Source organism: Oncorhynchus clarkii, chromosome 9 (assembly GCF_045791955.1).
Source record: "Oncorhynchus clarkii lewisi isolate Uvic-CL-2024 chromosome 9, UVic_Ocla_1.0, whole genome shotgun sequence".
In the NCBI taxonomy this organism is placed as follows: Eukaryota; Metazoa; Chordata; class Actinopteri; order Salmoniformes; family Salmonidae; genus Oncorhynchus; species Oncorhynchus clarkii.
Genome location: NC_092155.1, coordinates 53,748,557 through 53,769,366, shown reverse-complemented (window position 1 = coordinate 53,769,366; position 20,810 = coordinate 53,748,557). Strand labels below are relative to the sequence as shown.

The following is a 20,810-nucleotide window of genomic DNA, read 5'->3' as shown; positions in this document are numbered from 1 at the left end:
TTACACAGATAGCAGACATAGTATTGCAACAGCTGCCCTATTCAGTTTTATTTAATTTATCATAAACAGAGTTTCCCATAACATTGCTTCTACATCTGCATTGCTTTCCATTTGGGGGTTTAGGCTGGGTTTCTGTATAAGCACTTTGTGACCTGCTGCTGTAATAAAGGGCTTTATAAATACATTTGATTGATTGATTAGGAACGAGGATATAAGAAAGTCTTATTGTAGGCCTAATAAAAAAAAAACACGCACCCAACAGTACATCCCCTCTGTCACCAGCCTGGGTGTCACTCATCCTACCAATAGAAGTATTTGACCCTCGCCCTCTGTCTGAGTATGACTGTGTGCTCAACTAGCTGCAAGCACTCCCACAATAACAGTATTGACGTCACTAGCCATCAGTCCGCAAAACTGCGAGAGAGCGAGTGGCGATAGAAGGGAATAGCAAAGCGGCGCTGGGGGCGGCCATTTTAGGAGTATCACGGTTGCCGAATACATCTTCTGAAATTGTTTTTCTTGAGAGAGCTATATATTTTATTATAGGCGAGGATATAATAAGTTTGTTTTTATTTTCCCGTGTTGTAATTCGAATTTGGGATGCAGATCAGAAGGTATAAACATTTTGCATCCGTTGTCGGACTGGTCCTCGGACTATTATGTGCGGTGGAGGCAGCTAAAGGTAAGCCAAAGACGAGGGTTTATCTCTGCGTTGTCTGTCTATGTTCGGGCGAACGAACGACTTTCATGTAAGGAAAATTAAGGCCAATCCTCCGTCTTGCCTACACATTGTTTATTATAAAAGGCTACAATTAATAACCTAGATGATGGCATTCCTACGGGATGTATCTGGTCAACCTGACAAGGCTACTGATTGCCATAGCGGATGGATGTCGCTCACTACAAAGTAGACTATTCGTCTGTGTCAGTGCATAGCGCGACACTGTAGCTATTTGATCAAAAATGCAATCAAACCCAACTTAAATTCTATCCATTTGGCATCGTCACTGTAATTTTTAATTAGTATCATGAAATGATGAGGGGCCATTATATCTGTATGGATGAAAGAGGTTGTTTTCTGTTTCTCCCTTCTGCCAGACGTCAATGCTATTTTGGGTGCCCATCCATTGTAGGCCTATCTGCATAAATACAATTCAATTTGCAAACATACACGTTGGCATTAGATTTTTAATATAGCCCTTAACTTATCAGAGCCCATACTATGGTTAGCCTATAGGCTTTCCCTTGTCTGCTTCATTCACCTGTTTTTATTTTTCAGGGCCCGGTTTCCCAAAAGCATCTTAAGGTTAAATTCATCGAACTTAGCTTTAAAATGCTTTTGGGAAACCGGGCCAAGTAGGCTACGTAGCACTTGTGTAACATGGATGTTTTTTTATTTATTTTATTTTTAAAATCTACTTTACCCCAAAGCCGTGATTTAAGTGCATGTTTAAATGCCTCAAACACATTGTTAGGGCAATTTAATTTAAATACAGATGTTTGATTTGGTAGCCTAATAGTTTTACCGACGCTGCGGGCGCACAACGTCTGATCGTCGCTTGTTAACTACGCATTGCAGACCCTTCTCACAAGTACCATTTGTATCTGGGTTTAAAAATGAATGCGTTATCATCACAGGTTTAGCAAAATCTCTACTATACTGCTAGTACAATGCTGCAGGTGCATCAGCGGTCCTCACTGAAATGCCAAAGATATGGACGGATTAGACACAAGAAGAAGTAGCTTGCCAACACTGAATGCCTTTACTGCAGGGCAGTCCACGTCGCGCCAGCAGTTCAATATTGAAAGATGAAGACCTCTCATTATCAATGTATAGAACATATCTACCTTTATCCAGTGACCTCTCAATGTGAACGCTCCAAATGTAGCCTACTTTTCATGTTAAGGCAGGTGCTCAACATGCGCAGTTAGGCGTAACACTGGAGATTGAAATGTATCCTTTTTTCCCCCACGGCACACCCATTTTCAAGATCAACACGACAGGCTCCGAGTAATAGGGAAACATTCATATTCGTCTTCATTCTTTTAGCAAGGGTCATATCGATTTAAGATCCAAAGATGTCAAACAGTGAAGGCTCCAACAGCAACTCTGGTTCTTTGTGATAACTGTGTTGCCATGTCAGGCAGCTGAGGATGTTTGAGAAGAGACCACCATTGAAAACGCAATAACCTCATTTTCCGTGATTACATCAAATTGTAGCCTATCCATGTGGTGACTAAGTCATTTAATTACTCAGTCTAGACATGATTTGAATACCATGCAACTAACATAATAGCCTATATACAGTATTTGGGACAATAATGGATACATTAAGCTAAAGGCTAGTTTGAGCTTCACATTTTATGATTAGAAAAGACTAAAAGTAGTCAATGCTTTTTCTTCCATAATTATTGATTAGCCTTTGTCTCATGATAAACATTGTAAATACTGTTTTTTTCCTTTGGAATATGCTGTATAACGTTAGCATATAGAGGACCTTCAGCCCAGTTCCAGGCAGTGTACTCTCTTTTGGCATTGTGTTTGGATCGTGCACCTGCTCACTTCCCAGATCTTATCAGGAAAGCGACTTGTGAAATCCACATCTTGCTGTGAGCTTATCTTTATTGTCTAAAGGTCAATTGCCTCTATGCAATGCATCAACAATAATTGTGTTCTGTTGCATGCTTGTGTGATGACAAGCTCCATTCTCACTGCAAAAGACCATGAAACAATTCACATTGCTCATTCAATTAATAGATTTTTGTTTTTGATCACTCGTTTCAAAGTTGTTTCCATTGTGTCCACTTGAAGGTCCTTTCTTGAATTTTAGAAATATCCTCCGAGGTCTTTCTGTGGCCACTTTTTGAATGTACATTGGCTTGTGAAAGTATTCACCCCCTTGGCATTTTTCCTATTTTGTTGCCTTACAACCTGGAATTAAAATAGATTTTTGGGGGGTTTGTATCATTTGATTTACACAACATGCCTACCACTTTGAAGATGCAAAATATTTTTTGTGAAACAATCAGGAAATAAGACAAATGCACTTGAGCGTGTGTACCTATTCACCCCCCAAAGTCAATACTTTGTAGAGACACCTTTTGCAGCAATTACAGCTGCAATAATCTTGGGGTATGTCTCTATAATCTTGGCACATCTAGTCACTGGGATTTTTGCCCATTCTTCAAGGCAAAACTGCTCCAGGTCCTTCACGTTGGATGGGTTCTGCTGGTGTACAGCAATCTTTAAATCATACCACAGATTTTCAATTGGATTGAGGTCTGGGCTTTGACTAGGCCATTCCAAGGCATTTAAAATGTTTCCCCTTAAACCACATGAGTGCTGCTTTAGCAGTATGCTTAGGGTCATTGTCCTGCTGGAAGGTGAACCTCCGTCCCAGTTAAATCTCTGGAAGACAAACAGGTTTCCCTCAATAATTTCCCTGTATTTAGCGCCATCCATCATTCAATTCTGACCAGTTTCCCAGTCCCTGCCGATGAAAATGATCCCCACAGCATGATGCTGCCACCACCATGCTTCACTAGGATGGCGTTCTCGGGTGATGAGTGGTGTTGGGTTTGCGCCAGACATGGCATTTTCCTTGATGGTCAAAAAGCTCAATTTTAGTCTCATCTGACCAGAGTACCTTCTTCCATATGTTTGGGGATTCTCCCAAATGCCGTTTGGCAAACACCAAACGCAATGGCTTTTTTCTGACCATTCTTCCGTAAAGCCCATCTCTGTGGAGTGTACGGCTTAAAGTGGCCCTATGGACAGATACTCTGCTTTGCTGCTCCTTCAGGGTTTGTCTCTTTGTTGCCACTCTGATTAATGCCTTCCTTGCCTGGTCTGTGAGTTTTGATGGGCGGCCCTCTCTTGGCAGGTTTGTTGTGGTGCTATATTGTTAAAAAAGTTTGAAATATCCAATAAATGTCGTTCCACTTCATGATTGTGTCCCACTTGTTGTTGATTCTTCACAAAATAATACAGTTTTATATCTTTATGTTTGAAGCCTGAAATGTGGCAAAAGGTCGCAAAGTTCAAGGGGGCCGAATACTTTCGCAAGGCACTGTGTATATATATATTAATATATTATATATATATATATATATATTATTTATATATTATATATATATATATATTATTTATATATTTATATATATATATTATTTATATATATATATATATATATATATATATATATATATATATATTATTTATATATTTATATATATATATTATTTATATATTTATATATATATATTATTTATATATTTATATATATATATTATATTATAATATATATATTATAATATATATATTATATAATGTCTGGTATAATATATATATATATATATATATACTGAGAGCATGTGACACTTAGATTGCACACAGGTGGACTTTAACTAATTATGTGGCTTCTGAAGGTAATTGGTTGCACCAGATCTTATTTTGGGGCTTCATAGCAAAGGGGGTGAATACATATGCATGCACAACTTTTCAGTTTTTTATTTTTATAATTTTTTGTAACAAATGATTTAAAAAAATTCACTTAACCAATTTGGACTATTTTGTGTATGTCCATTACATGAAAGCCAAATAAAAAGACATTTTAAATTACAGGTATTTATGCAACAAAATAGGAAAAACGCCAAGGCGGATGAATACTTTTGCAAGGCACTGTATGGGTATGATGCATTGGCAGGGTATGGCAAGCATAGAGATCCAATGATGTCAGGCCTGTTACTGTATCCTATTTTTTATTTATTTAACCTTTATTTAACTAGGCAAGTCAGTTAAAAAAAAAATCTTATTTACAATGATGGCCTACACTGGCCAAACCCTAACCCGGGTGACGCTGGGCCAATTGTGCGCTGCCCTATGGGACTCCCAATCATGGCCGGTTGTGATACAGCCTGGAATCAAACCAGGGTCTGTCGTGACGCCTCAAGCACTGAGATGCAGTGCCTTAGACTGCTGCGCCACTCGGGAGGCCTAGTAACCAGTTATGTTATTAATAAAGTAGGTTCACACATTCAAATGTGTCACTACTGTATGCAAAGAGAACACAAGGTACTGGCTTTTAAGGTCATCAATTCCTAAGATTATATGGACAAGGAGAACCTGATCCGACACCAGCACTCCTACTCAGGCTGTTATTGAATAGGGACCCAGACACTACTCTATCTGCAAGCATCTCATCTCTTGGACTATCCTAATTTTAGGCACATCCTTATTTTAAGCGGCCAAAATTAAGTTAGCATAAGCAAAGCATAGCCAGTCTGTCAGCCTGGGGGACAACATGTGCCTCTTCCGCAAAAACATATTCTGTTCAAATTTCTGAGGCACTCCAGGAGTCTCGACTGGTCTTTCCTCAATCATTTGACTCATTTGACTCAGCAAAATTGTTTATGCAAGGATTTTTACACTTACATGATTGGAATGAATCCTGCTTGGATGGGTTTAGATTATGATTGATAATGGCACATTCATACTGTGCGATGTTTCCTAGCTTTCTGATGTTAGCACACAAAGTGTATCCAGCCAATGGTTCCCCATATACCTCCCAGTCAAATGCTTGGCCTGCTTGAGCAGAGCTCTGCACGATGATGCATGGGCCTCAGCCTCTATACACAGACAAAGAAAACTGGCTGCTAGAATATCTCGGCAGCTCATTCATCATCCAATTAACAAATTGGGTTCCCAGCTTTCTGTTCAGTGGAGTTAACAAATGCACATATCATTATTATATTATAAATCATGTGCGAGTGTTCCCTAGCTGTCCAGGCCTGCTGCTTGCTTTGCTTGCCGAGGGAGACACATGTTGATTTAACTTATTGATGCCCGCGGAATGTAGTCTAGCATGTATACAGAAGGTTGGTTTGATTACAAAGGGTAAGAGGGAAGACAAATTCCATGTTTTGTGGTTTTGACAAATGTAAACCCTTGTATTTGTCAAATAAAATGCATTTTCTATATTGTTTAAAGTTGTCTTTGAAATCAGTGGACAGGTGCACCTCAGAGGCCAGTTTGTTTTAAACACCAAATGCCGGTTAGCTCTTAGGTCTAAGTGTGCTAATAGTATTGGTCTTCTTATCACAAAATGATAAGCTAAAAAATAACTGCAAAACGTCAGTGACAAACGAATGCATGATACACCAGGGATCTGTTGTCGTAAGCCAAACATTTTGTGGATTCTCGTAAAGATAACAGTATGCACATTTCCCCCCCCCCCTATAATATTGTTACATTTGTTGCGTTCCATTGTTCAGCACTAAAACCAGGATCCGGTTACAGGCTTGTTTTCATAGCAAACCACATTTGTCTGGTATCGATGGCATCATGGGTTAAATGTGAAATATAAAGGAGAGAAAGATTTACTGTTATTCTACTCTATTAATGAGCACAGCTTTTTGATCCTGTACTAGACCTAGGCTGTTAGTTTAGTTGAATGTCATTGCTTTCAACTGGGAAATGGTCAAGAAAATGCCACCAACCACTAAGTGATTTTGTTTGGTATATTTTGTGATTTTCTTCAGAATTCTATCCCTGTGACACAATTTCATGTAAAGCCATCGATTATCAAACTACATTGTTGGAAGAATCCCTGTATTAGCCTACAGTTTAAAGTGCATGTTCATTGTATGTAGGCTATACAGCTGGTGTATCGAATATGGCCACACCTCACCATTTTCTGTGGTTTCCATCACAGGAATATCTCCCTCGGATCACAACAAAATATATGCCTTTTTTTCTAGCCTTTTTTTCCCGTAAGATAATGATAATGCCTTGAGTGGATTTCACACCCCCTCCCTGAAAAACTATTCTTGCCCTATAATGAGGTGCCTGTCTCAAAATTAACTCTTGAATCGTTGCCTCATTTATTCATAGAATTCACAGTGGAACAAAGAGCTTTTGGGCCCAGTCATAATGAGAACATCACAATGCGGTCACTGTTAAAAGCCCCCAAGAATACGTGGATGAGCTCATCTTCAGAAAGTGCATAGTTTGAGCATTTCGATTTTCTTCAGTGTGAAATTTTTTTGCCAGAGAAAAAGACAACCACTGACAACCAGCTTTAAGTAGGCCTGGTGGTAACTTCCTTTCGATTGGTCCCTTTGGTAGCTGAATTGAGTCAGTGACCTGTCAAGAATGGGTCATTCAATTGTGAATATTAAATTGTTCTTCGTCATACTTGGTCAGCTGGCTGTGTTGTTGTGTCTACATTCACAGAACATAGAGCGGAACAGCTGATGCATAGATTAACATAAATATTGCAGTCTGGGAATGTATGAAATGTTGATTTAATTCAGATAATGTATTTGCCATGGTAAAGGCACAATCTGTAGCTTTGTCTATGAATTTGAGTGTTTACATTTCCCCATTCCCATCCCTCAGCTTTCCAAACAAAGTGACAGGATCAGGCTGTTGAAATTGCAGATGCTGCGTTGAAGAAATTTGGTTTCAGTTACAACACCTTTAGGCTACATCAGAATGTCATTTGATCACAGTACAGGAAATGTAGGGTTTTGGAATAAAACAAGCCAACAGAAACTCATATGAAACCCATGGTATTGAAGAATATAATCAATGGACTTTCAGAATGAATTTCTGAATGGAAAGCCTAAGGCGTCAAATATATTGACCGTAATGAAAATAAAAAATGACGCCTCCTGATCTTGTCACTAACAATCCTTAACGGTGTCCTAATGATGAAACATTTACAGTGCTTGGTAATGGTGAAACCACAACAAGTTGCCATTTGTGGCCCTTGTAACATAAACAGCGGTGTTTTGTTGTAATTTGAGCCATAAAGCAGAGGCACTGCCTTATCTGGTGTGGCATCTCTCGCCCTTCCCAGAGCTTCTTTGTTACTAGGGAGAAATATAGCCCTCTGGAGCTTTGTGTCTGAACACATGAATACCTGGAGCCGTCCTGGGAAACGGGTAACCAGAGAACCCATTTACCTGCTGCAGTCACACATCCACAGGTCTCACCGGCCTATGTAGTCCTGTACTGGGACTGGGGCGGACTCCTGCAAACTCTCACTCCCTCACTCTCACTGCATAGCCTCTTGTGTGTGGCTCTCTCGCTCTCAGAGAGGTGATTGAGTTACATTCAAACCCTCAATGCCCCCACCCTCCACCACCTACCTTCTCAGAGAACAATGGTCTGGCCTTGTTGCAGGGGTGGATTGGTGGAGGGATTGCTTGGTGGACAAACAAACATTGTTTCGTGGTTAGGGCGCTTGATGAGAGGCTCTCCTGTGTTTTGCGTGAGCAGAGATATTTAGGGAGTGGTGCCATGAGACCTGGGTTTGCCCAGAGGGCTTCCCCAGAACAGTTGACGCTCTGTGGTGGAGGCGGCTTCTGTCAATAAGCACAGCAAACACAGAAGTGTGCCCCCAATGTTTTGGACTGTGGACAGATTGAGTCCATTGATTACCCCATGTCAATAGAATTCAAAGGTCCACCACTCCTCCGTGTTGTAGGTTAAGTCATGTCTCGACTTGAATTTGGATTAATTGAATACCATCACATTTCGTCAACCTTGTCTGACTGGTGTTTCCACTAGATATTTTTTTTGACCTTAGGCATAACACTGAAGGCGTCAGAATGCTTCAGTTTGGCGAACCGAATGAGTGTACTCGCATACTCCCTTAAAAGACCATTGCTTGAAAAAGAAAAAAGCAGCAATAGTATTGTTTGTCCAGTTTGAGACGCGGGCCATTTAACACTTCCTAAAAATAGTCATAATTAATCTATGACTCAAGTGTCATTATAGATATATTTTTTGTTGTTGTGATCTTAGTCGTGCAATTTTGAATCTGACTATGTTTGGTGCAGTATTCAAGTGAAAAAATGTGCATGATGAGAAGTCGTCTTCTCGTTGAGTGACTACAGGCACTTCATTGAAGAATCCCTACTGTTGACCAGTTGTCAACAAGGGTCGTAGACTTCGGCTACCGACTTCCGCTTGCTTCAAGAAAAAATGTAGTGTGCCCGAATCGCGGAAAAAACCCTTGTTGAAGTCAAAAACATCATATTATATGCAAAAACTCTTCTAACTGTTTTGGCCGAGAAGCATGCGGGCACATTTAGTCTTTGAAGCAACACACATAGGAGTCAGGGCTGGTGCAGGGGGTTATTATGTGGTTGTTTTTATTGAACATGCACCCGATTGCATCATCTCTATAAGCGTTTAACACATACAATTTTTATAGAACCACTTGAGTCAAATACCGTGGAGTGCTCTATGTTTGTGGGGAGAGCTGTTGGTTTCAATTGAGCTGGAATGCAAGGGAACTGCATTTCCTTTTAGATAAAATTTGTTAGCCATCGGATTGCAGCATTCACTAATAGCTCCACCAACAACTATAACTGCCTAATTCAACTCCTGCCTGTTTCATTAGTACACAACAACTATAGAAGTTCCCATTACTATCTGATATGAGTTCATCTGATCATCACAGATTGATCATCTGACATGGTGATGCCGCAGTCAGGAGAGCTATTCTGTACTTCTCCTCTTAGGCCGTGGTGGCCCAGCGTTATCTTATCTGCTTAGGCCTTCTGTTGGGCCAATTGTAAAGGCTATGGACAATAGGCTAATGGACACGTGCAGAGCGCTTCAGCAGTGACAGAGGGAGATAATGGGAGTGCATCAGATCCCTGTTTAGAGGTAGAGATGTCACGGTGGTAGCTAGCATGGTGATACTACTTTGTGTAGAGTGTGTGTGGGCGTCCCATTGTAATGCAGAATTACCAGGGGCTATAGTGGGCCTGTAATTCTCACAGGAAGTATTTGAGCACAGTTAAGAGGTCAAACCGTACTGGGATCTTTTCAATAAAGAGAATGATGCTAAACGTGTCTGTGGTTTGGTGTGGTCCTTTTTGAATAGCCTACGTTTTACTGCCCTCCCTCTTTGTGTACAGCACTTCTGTGTTGGGAACTACTAATGTGTATACACATTTGGAGCAGCAACTGATGCCATTTTCCCAAATGTTATCATTCATAGGATTAGAAGCTATCATTTTACTGTAAAAACAGTAGCACTCCTACTAAACAAACTGTGATTGTCAGCATGGTTGTAGCAAATGTGCTGAGAACTATGTTGCTTGAAAAATACTTGCTCTAGAATAATGCTCTGGTTATGTTGAGACTGCAGTAGGGCTGACCCCATTTAGTCGAGTGGTCGGTTGTTTGGTCGATAGGCTGTTGGTCGACCAATATATATTTTTTTGCCGAGCAGTCGCAAATAGATTGATGGCACATGAAACACCTGTCTGATTTGCGCCTGTCTCAGTGGACTAATCCATTGCGGAGGCCGCAGGGATGGCACAGTCCAATAAGAAGGGGAGTGTGGCTATGATCCACAAGGCACTTCTCTCTCCAGAATGAGCTCTCTCCCGCCATTTCGTCCGCATTCATTGATTCATAACTTCATTGTGTGAATTGCTGATAGATAAAATTGAGCACACCACCTGCCACCACCTGCCATGCCATGCTAGAGCAGCCCCGGTCAACTGTAAGTGCTGTTGTGAAGTGGAAACGTCTAAGAGCAGCAACGCCTCAGCCGCGAAGTGGTAGGCCACGCAAGCTCACAGAGCGGGACCGCCGAGTGCTGAAGTGCACAGCGGGTATATATTGTCTGTCCTCGGTTGTAACACTTAGTACCGAGTTCCAAACTGCCTCCAGAAGCAACGTCAGCCCAATAACTGTTCGGCGGGAGCTTCATGAAATTGGTTTCCGTGGGCGAGCAGCCGCACACAAGCCTAAGATCACCATACACAATGGCAAGTGTTAGCTGGAGTGGTGTAAAGCTTGCTGACATTGGACTCTGGAGCAGTGGAAACGCATTCTCTGGAAACGCGTTCTCTCACCATCTGGCAGTCTGACGGATGAATCTCCTTTGGCGGATGCCAGGAGAACGCTACCTGCCCGAATGCATAGTGCCAACTGTAAAGTTTGGTGGAGGAGGGATAATGGTCTGGGGCTAGGCCCCTTGGTGCCAGTGAAGGGAAATCATAACGCTACAACATACATTCTAGACAATATTGTGCTTCCAACTTTGTGGCGATAGTTTGGGGAAGGCCCTTTCCTGTTTCAGCATAACAATGTCCCTGTCCGTTCACAAAGCGAGGTCCATACAGAAATGGTTTGTCGAGATTGGTGTGGAAGAACTTGATTGGCCTGCACAGAGCCCTGACCTCAACCCCATTGAACACCTTTAGGATGAATTGGAATGTCAACTGCGAGCCAGGCCTAATCGCCCAACATCAGTGCCCGACCCCAGTAATGCTCGTGGCTGAATGGAAGCAAGTCCCTGCAGCAAGTTTCCAATATCTAGTGGAAAGCCTTCTCAGAAGAGTGGAAGCTGTTATAGCAGCCAACCAACTCCATATTATAGCCCATGAGGCTCTGCACTCTGATCTGAACTAATCTGAAAAGCGTATTCCCTCAGGAACCGTTCGTGGGCTGTCCCTGCACTACTAAAAAATCACCAACTCAGTTTGTTGCATTGAAAAGGGGCTAATTTTATAATGTTGATTTGATCACAGAAAAAACATTGATCTATATAGTGCAAACTAATGATCGATCTCAGTGAAGTTCTCAATCTCTTGTCACCGCATGGCATTTTTTTAATTTAATTTTTTAAATTTTTTCCCCTTTTTCTCCCCAATTTCGTGGTATCCAATTGTTGTAGTAGCTACTATCCTGTCTCATCGCTACAACTCCCGTACGGGCTCGGGAGAGACGAAGGTTGAATGTCATGCGTCCTCCGATACACAACCCAACCAGCCACACTACTTCTTAACACAGCGCGCATCCAACCCGGAAGCCAGCCGCACCAATGTGTCGGAGGCTACACCGTGCACCTGGCAACCTTGGTTAGCGCGCACTGTGCCCGGCCCGCCGCAGGAGTCGCTGGTGCGCGATGAGACAAGGACATCCCTACCGACCAAGCCCTCCCTAACCTGGACGACGCTAGCCCCACGGACCTCCCGGTCGCGGCCGGTTACGACAGAGCCTGGCCGCGAACCCAGGGACTCTGATGGCACAACTGGCGCTGCAGTACAGCGCCCTTAACCACTGCGCCACCCGGGAGGCCTGGCATGGCATTTCTGCGTGGCAGTCCTGGAGGATGTGCGCAGTTTAGAGGTAATGTTGCTTGTCAGAACAGGCAATGAAACCTGCATAGGAAGGGAAAAGCCTCGGCTATCTAACTTTGTTTACGGGTCTTGCTAGTTGCTGAACTTGTGAGCGAATGAAGCAGGGCTCTTTTGTCAATTCATCTCACCTTGATTCCTCGCATAATCTCGTCTCTCCTCAACTCCTTCTAAAAACACATTGGAGAAGAACTCATTAGGCGAGGGACCTTCTCCTCCAATACGGTTGGGAGGGAGGCGAGGATATGGGATGCAAGAAGACCAATAGAGATTAGCCCAGGAGCATCCCATTATAGGATTAGGTCTAGATGTCTGTAGGTTTATTGTACATGATGGGTAACAGGATTGCATACCAGGTACAGTAGTGTCCTGTGCACTGCATATGCAAGTTTTTCAAAGATTTATGATTTTTCAACACCGATACCGATTATTGGAGGACCAAAAAAGACGCTACCGATTAATCGGACAATAAAAAAATATATTTTTTAAATGTATTTGTAATAATGACAATGACAACAATACTGAATGAACACGTATTTTAACTTAATATAATACAGCAATAAAATCAATTTAGCCTCAAATAAATAATGACATGTTCAATTTGATTTAAATAATGCAAAAAGTGTTGGAGAAGAAAGTAAAAGTGCAATATGTGCCATGTAAAAACAGTTAACATTTAAGTTCCTTGCTCAGAACATGAGAACATATGAAAGCTGGTGGTTCCTTTTAACATGAGTCTTCAATATTCCCAGGTAAGAAGTTTTAGGTTGTAGTTATTATAGGAATTATAGGACTATTTCCCTCTACCATTTGTATTTCATTAACCTTTGACTATTGGATGTTCTTATAGGCACTTTAGTATTGCCAGTGTAACAGTATAGCTTCCATCCCTCTCCTCACCCCTACCTGGGTTCGAACCAGGAACACATCGACAATAGCCGCCATCGAAGCAGTGTTATCCATGCAGAGCAAGGGGAATAACTACTCCACGTCTCAGAGCGAGTTACATTTGAAACGCTATTAGCGTTAACCCACCGTTCCTAGGCCGTCATTGAAAATATGAATGTGTTCTTAACTGACTTGCCTAGTTAAATAAAGGTGTGTAAAATCGGTGTCCAAAAATACCGATTTCCAATTGTTATGAAAACTTGAAATCGGCCCCAATTAATCGGCCATTACGATTAATCGGTCAACCTCTAGTTGACATCACACATAACAGGTGCGTTAGTGGTGGGCTGGGGCGACTTTAAAGTGGATTCATCCTAAGGGCTCTCTATGTCCACAGGGACAAGCCTCATTGGCTCACAGAATGCTCTAAGGTTAGTGCTCTGTTTCCCCACTGTTATTGCCTTGTTTGGAAGTGACTGTGCTATTTCAAATCCAAGTTTATTGGTTGCGTACACAGACTTGTGCATATTATCGCAGGTGCAGTGAAATGCTTTCTAGGGCAAATACGTTGTGCTCCAGTGTGCACTGGAATGCTGAAGCAAGCAAATTGATTTGTCTTTGTGAGACAGAAGGCCACATCAAGCCGTTTGGATCTGAATTCCTCCTCGCTCTTGGCTTCGAGTTAGTTAACCCCTACACATGCACATCATACACATATCTAAATGATTTTAAGCCATCCACATCTCCTTACCTCCATTTTATTATCTTATCTGTCTGGCTCCATGATTAGGGCCTAGACCCATTAGTTTGACTTAATTAGCCTCAATTGCATTGTCTTTGTCAAGCCAAGCACTTAGATAAGTCTGACTAACAGTAAGGCAATATGTTTTGGTAATGGGTTCGGCTTGTCCTCAGTTTTTTGGGGGAATAGCAGATTTATAAAAATGCTGAGTAGATCATGTGTTAAAGCTTTTATACCAGTGGAAACTCGTTTTCTCTCTCAATATATAAAATAGGTGTGTGTGTGTGTGTGTGTGTGTTTTATTTAATTTACTTATATATACATACACACACACACACACAAGTACATACATACATACGTACGTACAGTGCATTCGGAAAGTATTCATACCCCTTTTTCAAAAAATAATTACGTTACAGCTTTATTCTAAAATGGATTAAATAAAATACAGTTCTCATCAATCTATACACAATACCCCTAATGCCGACGAGAACAGGTTTGTAGTATTCTGACCCTTTGCTAGAAGACTATAAAAACTAGAAATTGAGCTCCAGGGCCTCCTGTTACCATTGCTTTTATTGTATCTATATTTAACTAGGCAAGTCAGTTAAGAACAAATTCTTATTTTCAGTGATGGCCTAGGAACTTCCGTGTTCAGGGGCAGAACGACAGATTTTTACCTTGTCAGCTCGGTGATTCGATCTTGCAACCTTTCGGTTACTAGTCCAACGCTCTACAACTCGGCTACCTGCCGCCCCATTGTTCATCCTTGAGATGTTTCTTAAACTTGATTAGTCCACCTGTGGTAAAATCAATTGATTGGACATGATTTGAAAGGCACATACATACCTGTCTATATAAGGTCCCATATTTGACAGTGTATGTCAAACCAAGCCATGAGGTCGAAGGACTTGTCCGTAGAGCTCCGAAACAGGATTGTGTCGAGGCACCGATCTGGGGAAGATTACCAAAAAAATTCTGCAGCATTGAAGATCCCCAAGAACACATGGGAAGAAGTTTGGAACCACAAAGATTCTTCCTAGAGCTGAGCAATCAAGGGAGTCTTGGTCAGGAAGGTGACCAAGAAACCGATGGTCACTCGGACAGCGCTACAAAGTAGAGGTCGGCAGATTAATCGGAATGGCTGATTAATTAGGGACGATTTATAACAATTGGAAATCAGTACTTTTGGGCGCCGATTAAAAAAATAAATAATAATAAAAAAATACATATGATTTTTTATATACCTTTATTTAACTAGGCAAGTCAGTTAAGAACAAATTATTTTCAGTGATGGCCTAGGAACTTCCGTGTTCAGGGGCAGAACGACAGATTTTCACCTTGTCAGCTCTGGGGACCAGTCTTGCAACCTTACAGTTAACTAGTCCAACGCAATAACGACCTGCCTCTCTCTCGTTGCACTCCACAAGGAGACTGACTGCCTGTTATGCGAATGCAGTAAGCCAAGATAAGTTGCTAGCTAGCATTAAACTTATCTTATAAAAAACAATCAATCATAATCACTAGTTAACTACACATGGTTGATGATATTACTAGATATTATCTAGCGTGTCCTGCGTTGCATATAATCTGACTGAGCATACAAGTATCTGACTGAGCGGTGGTAGGCAGAAGCAGGCGCGTAAACATTCATTCAAACAGCACTTTCGTGCGTTTTGCCAGCAGCTCTTCATTGTGCGTCAAGCATTGCGCTGTTTATGACTTCAAGCCTATCAACTCCCGAGATGAGGTTGGTGTAACCGAAGTGAAATGGCTAGCTAGTTAGTGTGCGCTAATAGCGTTTCAAACGTCACTCACTCTGAGCCTTCTAGTAGTTGTTCCTCTTGCTCTGCATGGGTAACGCTGCTTCAATGGTGGCTGTTGTCGTTGTGTTGCTGGTTCGAGCCCAGGGAGGAGCGAGGAGAGGGATGGAAGCTCTACTGTTACACTGGCAATACTAAAGTGCCTATAAGAACATTCAATAGTCAAAGGTTAATGAAATACAAATGGTATAGAGGGAAATAGTCCTATTATTCCTATAATAACTACAACCTAAATCTTCTTACCTGGGAATATTGAAGATTCATGTTAAAAGGAACCACCAGCTTTCATATGTTCTCATGTTCTGAGCAAGGAACTGAAACGTTAGCTTTCTTACATGGCACATATTGCACTTTTACTTTCTTCTCCAACACTTTGTTTTTACATTATTTAAACAAGGCTAAATTGATTTTATTGATGTATTATATTAAGTAAAAACAAGTGTTCATTCAGTATTGTTGTAATTGTCATTATTAAAAATACTTAAAAAAAAAAAATCGACCGATTTTAATCAGTATCGGCTTTTTTCGTCCTCCAATAATCGGCATCGGTATCGGCGTTGAAAAATCATAATCGGTCGACCTCTACTCCAGAGTACCTCTGTGGAGAAGGGAGAACCTTCCAAAAGGACAACCATCTCTGCAGCACTCCACCAATCAGGCCCTTTATGGTAGAGTAGCCAGACTGAAGCCACCCCTCAGTAAAAGGCACATGACAGCCTGCTTAGAGTTTGCCAAAAGGCACCTAGAGGACTCTCAGACCATGAGAAACAAGATTCTCTGGTCTGATGAAACCAAGATTGAACTCTTTGACCTGAATGCCAAGCGTCTCGTCTGGAGGAAACCAGGCACCATCCCTACAGTGAAGCATGGTGGTGGCAGCATCATGCTGTGGGATGCTTTTCAGCAGCAGGGACTGGGAGACTAGTCCGGATCGAGGGAAAGGTTAAGTACAGAGAGCTCCTTGATGAAAACCTGCAACAGAGCGCTCAGGACTTCAGCCTGCTGCGAAGGTTCATCTCCCAACAGGATAACGACCCTAAGCACACAGCCAAGAGGATCTGCAGAGAAGAATGGGAGAAACTCCCCAAATACAGGTGTGCCAAGCTTGAAGCGTCATACGCAAGAAGAGTCGATGCTGTAATCGCTGCCAAATATGCTTCAACAAAGTACCGAGTAAAGGCTCTGAATACTTATGTAAATGTGATATTTCTTCTTTTAATTTTTAATATATTTGCACAAGTTAATAAAAACCTGTTTTTGCTTTGTCATTATAGGTTGTGTGTAGATTGATGAAGGGGGAAAAAATAATTAAATCCATTCTAGAATAAGGCTGTAACTAGGGATGCACCGATATTACATTTTTGACAAATACCGATATTCAATATTTTCCTTGCCAAGAACAACCTGATACCGATAACCAATATAAAAAAATTTTGCAGCCTTTTAAGCATTCTAGTACAGTTATTTGGGCTCCCGAGTGGCGCAGCATTCTAAGGCACTGCATCTCAGTGCAAGAGCCGTCACTTCAGTCTGGTTCGAATCCAGGCTGTATCACATCCAGCAGTGATTGGGCAGTGCACAATTGGCCCACTGTCTTTTCAACTTGTCCAGCTGTGTCTGTAACATGTAAACCCTGTTTCTTGTCTGCATCGAAGTAGCGGTCCTTGTACCTAGCATCTAGCCTGGTGGCAACACAGTAAAGAGGCTCAGAGAGAGTGCCACCAAATCGCTTGTTCACAGCCTTGAGTAGTTTTCTAAGTTTTAACCTGTCTGCAGTTTTGTTGAGCAGGCGTTTCAATGCCATGACAGAGGGTATCACGTTTGCTGCAGATGCAGTTGATTAGCTTATTTCTCGAGTCAGTTGTTTGAATGGAGCTAGGAGTGTTTCCAAGTTTTAAACATGTTCTCAAATGCTATTGAAATAGCAGCATTGGTATGAGAACCAGCACATTTTTTGAGCGTGCAAATACGTCTTTCCTCAGTACAAAATCCTCGTCGACCCACTTTGTTGTCAGACTCCTAATGCTCATGGGGTTGACATCGCTGGTCCAAATGTAATTTGTGAAGCTAATAGCGGTGACGCCCATAGCAAGTAGCTCATAGATGTACGTTTCAACAATACTGTAACTCTGGAAGGGCAACATCTGAAAAATAGTGTGTACTGGGGGCTCAACCATCATGACAGAGGACAGCTGATTGTCAACAGCAATGAATTCCATTATCTTGGTGTTAATGGATTTTTCCTTTTGAGTTGTCTCGCTGAAATGTTATCCTTTCAAATGACTACTCGACTTGAACTTGTTTAGTTGTTGGATGTGTGCGCTTAGTATTTTTCTGCTTTCTGTGTAGCACTGTTTTTTTTGTGGCATATGACATCATCTACTTACGTTGTATAGGTATGCATGTCAGCTTTGACATCGGTTTTGCGCATCGGAGTTAAACTAGACATCGGGCTGGTGTTGTCATTTTTAGCTAATATCATCTGATTCTGATATGCTCACCGATATATCGTGCATCCCTAGCTGTAACGTAACAAAATGTGGAAAAAGTCAAGGGTTCTGAATACTTTCGGAATGCACTGTGTGTGTGTGCACACACGTATGTGGACACCCCTTCAAATTAGTTGATTCGGCATGAAAAAATTGGTGGATAGAGGCATTTTCGATATGTTCCCCCTTTTCTCAACTCTGGCTGATGTCGGTGATGCGTAAATTAATGGGGTTATATGTGAGCCAAACTCTCAAACTGCTTAAATTCGAGGATTACTTTCCTTCACAATGTGATCCACGCCTGGGAAAGCAGTGGATGCGTAATCCTTTCACCAGCACTGAAGAGACTCACATCTTGACACCGGTTCTTGAGGATAAACTATTGGAACTGTCCTGTACCAAGGCTTGCACGCTCGTTTTAATGAGATGCGCCTTTCCACATTCTGGGTGTTCAGCAATGGACAATACCCGTTACTCAGCCAGATGGCAGTGAAGTCGTTAATCCCCTTTCATTCTACCTACTTATGTAAGACCGTCTTCTCCTCTCTTGCTTCAACAAAATCTAAATATCGCTGCAGACTGCCTGAGAAAAACAACTCGAGTGTCCCTCTTCCCCTTCTCTCCGAGGTTTGACCTGTTGGTGTCAAGAGACGGGCTCACCTATTTCAATGATTAAGTGAGTCAAATATCTTCTACTATTCTCACGTCCGTAGCCACAAAGTGCTTTAAAAGGCTGGTAATGGCCCACATTAACACCATTATCCCAGAAACCCTAGACCCACTCCAATTCGCATACCGCTCAAACAGATCCACAGATGATGCAATCTCTATTGCACTCCACACTGCACTTTCCCACCTGGACAAAAGGAACACCTATGTGAGAATGCTATTCATTGACTACAGCTCAGCATTCAACACCATAGTGCCCTCATCACTAAGCTAAGGAACCTGGGACTAAACACCTCCCTCTGCAACTGGATCCTGAACTTCCCGACGGGCCGCCCCCAGGTGGTGAGGGTAGGTAGCAACACATCTGCCACGCTGATCCCCAACACTGGAGCCCCTCAGGGGTGGGTGCTCAGTCCCCTCCTCTACTCCCTGTTCACCCATGACTGCATGGCCAGGCACGACTCCAACACCATCATTGAGTTTGCAGACGACACAACAGTGGTAGGCCTGATTACTGACAATGACGAGACAGCCTATAGGGATGAGGTCAGAGACCTGGCCGGGTGGTGCCAGAATAACAACCTCTCCCTCATCGTGATCAAGACAAAGGAGATGATTGTGGACTACAGGAAAAGGAGGACTGAGCATGCCCCCATTCTCATCGACGGAGCTGGTTGAGATCTTCAAGTTCCTTGGTGTCCACATCACCAACATACTAACATGGTCCAAGTACACCAAGGAGTTGTGAAGAGGACACGACAAAACCTATTCCCTCTCAGGAGACCGAAAAGGTTCTACAGCTGCAACATTGAGAGCAACCTGACTGGTTGCATCACTGCCTGTTACGGCAACTGCTCGGCCTCCGACCACAAGGCACTACAGAGGGTAGTGCGAACGGCCCAGTTCATCACTGAGGCTAAGCTGCCTGCCATCCAGGACCTCTACACCAGGCGCTATCAGAGGAAGGCCCTAAAAATTGTCAGACCCCAGTCATAGACTGTTTTCTCTGCTACCACATGGCAAGCGGTACCGGAGCGTCAAGTCTAGGACCATAAGGCTTCTCAACAGCTTTTACCCCCAAGCCATAAGACTCCTGAACAGGTAATCAAATGGCTACCCAGACTATTTGTATTGTGTGTGTTCCCCCCCCCCCCCAACCCCTCCTTTATGCTGCTGCTATCTGTTTATCATCTATCCATAGTCACTTTAACTATATCTACAGTTGGAAGTCGGATGTTTACATACACCTTAGCCAAATACATTTAAACTCAGGTCTTCACAATTCCTGACATTTAATCCAAGTAAAAATTCCCCGTTTTAGGTCAGTTAGGATCCCCACTTTATTTTAAGAATGTGAAATGTCAGAATAATAGTAGAGAGCATGATTTTATTTAAGCTTTTATTTCTTTCATCACATTCCCAGTGGGTCAGAAGTTTACATACACTCAATTAGTATTTGGTAGGATTGCCTTTAAATGGTTTAACTTGGGTCAAATGTGGTTTTTGGTAGCCTTCCACAAGCTTCCCACAATAAGTTGGGTGAAATTTGGCCCATTCCTGCTGACAGAGCTGGTGTAACTGAGTCGGGTTTGTAGGCCTCCTTGCTCGCACATGCTTTTTCAGTTCTTCCCACAAATTGTCTATAGGATTGAGGTCATGGCTTTGTGATGGCCACTTCGTTGTCCTCAAGCCATTTTGCCACAACTTTGAAAGTATTTTCTCCAAACATAACAATGGTCATTATGGCCAAACAGTTCTATTTTTGTTTCGTCAGACCAGAGGACATTTCTCCAAAAAGTATGATCTTTATCCCCATGTGCAGTTGCAAACTGTAGTCTGGCTTTTTTTATGGCGGTTTTGGAGCAGTGGCTTTTTCCTTGCTGAGCGGCCTTTCAGGTTATGTCGATAGAGGACTCGTTTTACTGTGGATATAGATACTTTTGTACCTGTTTCCTCCAGCATCTTGCTATTATTCTGGGATTGATTTGCACTTTTCGCACCAAAGTATGTTCATCTCTAGGAAACAGA

At 42.1% G+C, this 20,810-nt stretch overlaps 1 protein-coding gene across 4 annotated transcripts in view; it reads left to right on the top strand.

Moving 5' to 3' along the window:
* The first annotated feature begins 363 nt into the window (after window positions 1-363).
* LOC139416563 (calsyntenin 1) overlaps window positions 364-20,810 on the top strand; it is a 68,369-nt gene continuing 47,922 nt past the window's right edge. Inside the window, exon 1 of one of the 4 annotated variants that reach the window (XM_071165329.1) lies at window positions 364-682. In XM_071165329.1, the coding sequence (XP_071021430.1) occupies window positions 601-682 (82 nt within the window). In that variant the 5' untranslated portion in view covers window positions 364-600. The remainder of the gene's footprint in view (window positions 683-20,810) is intronic. The other 3 variants (XM_071165332.1, XM_071165330.1, XM_071165331.1) reach the window with 3 other exon arrangements.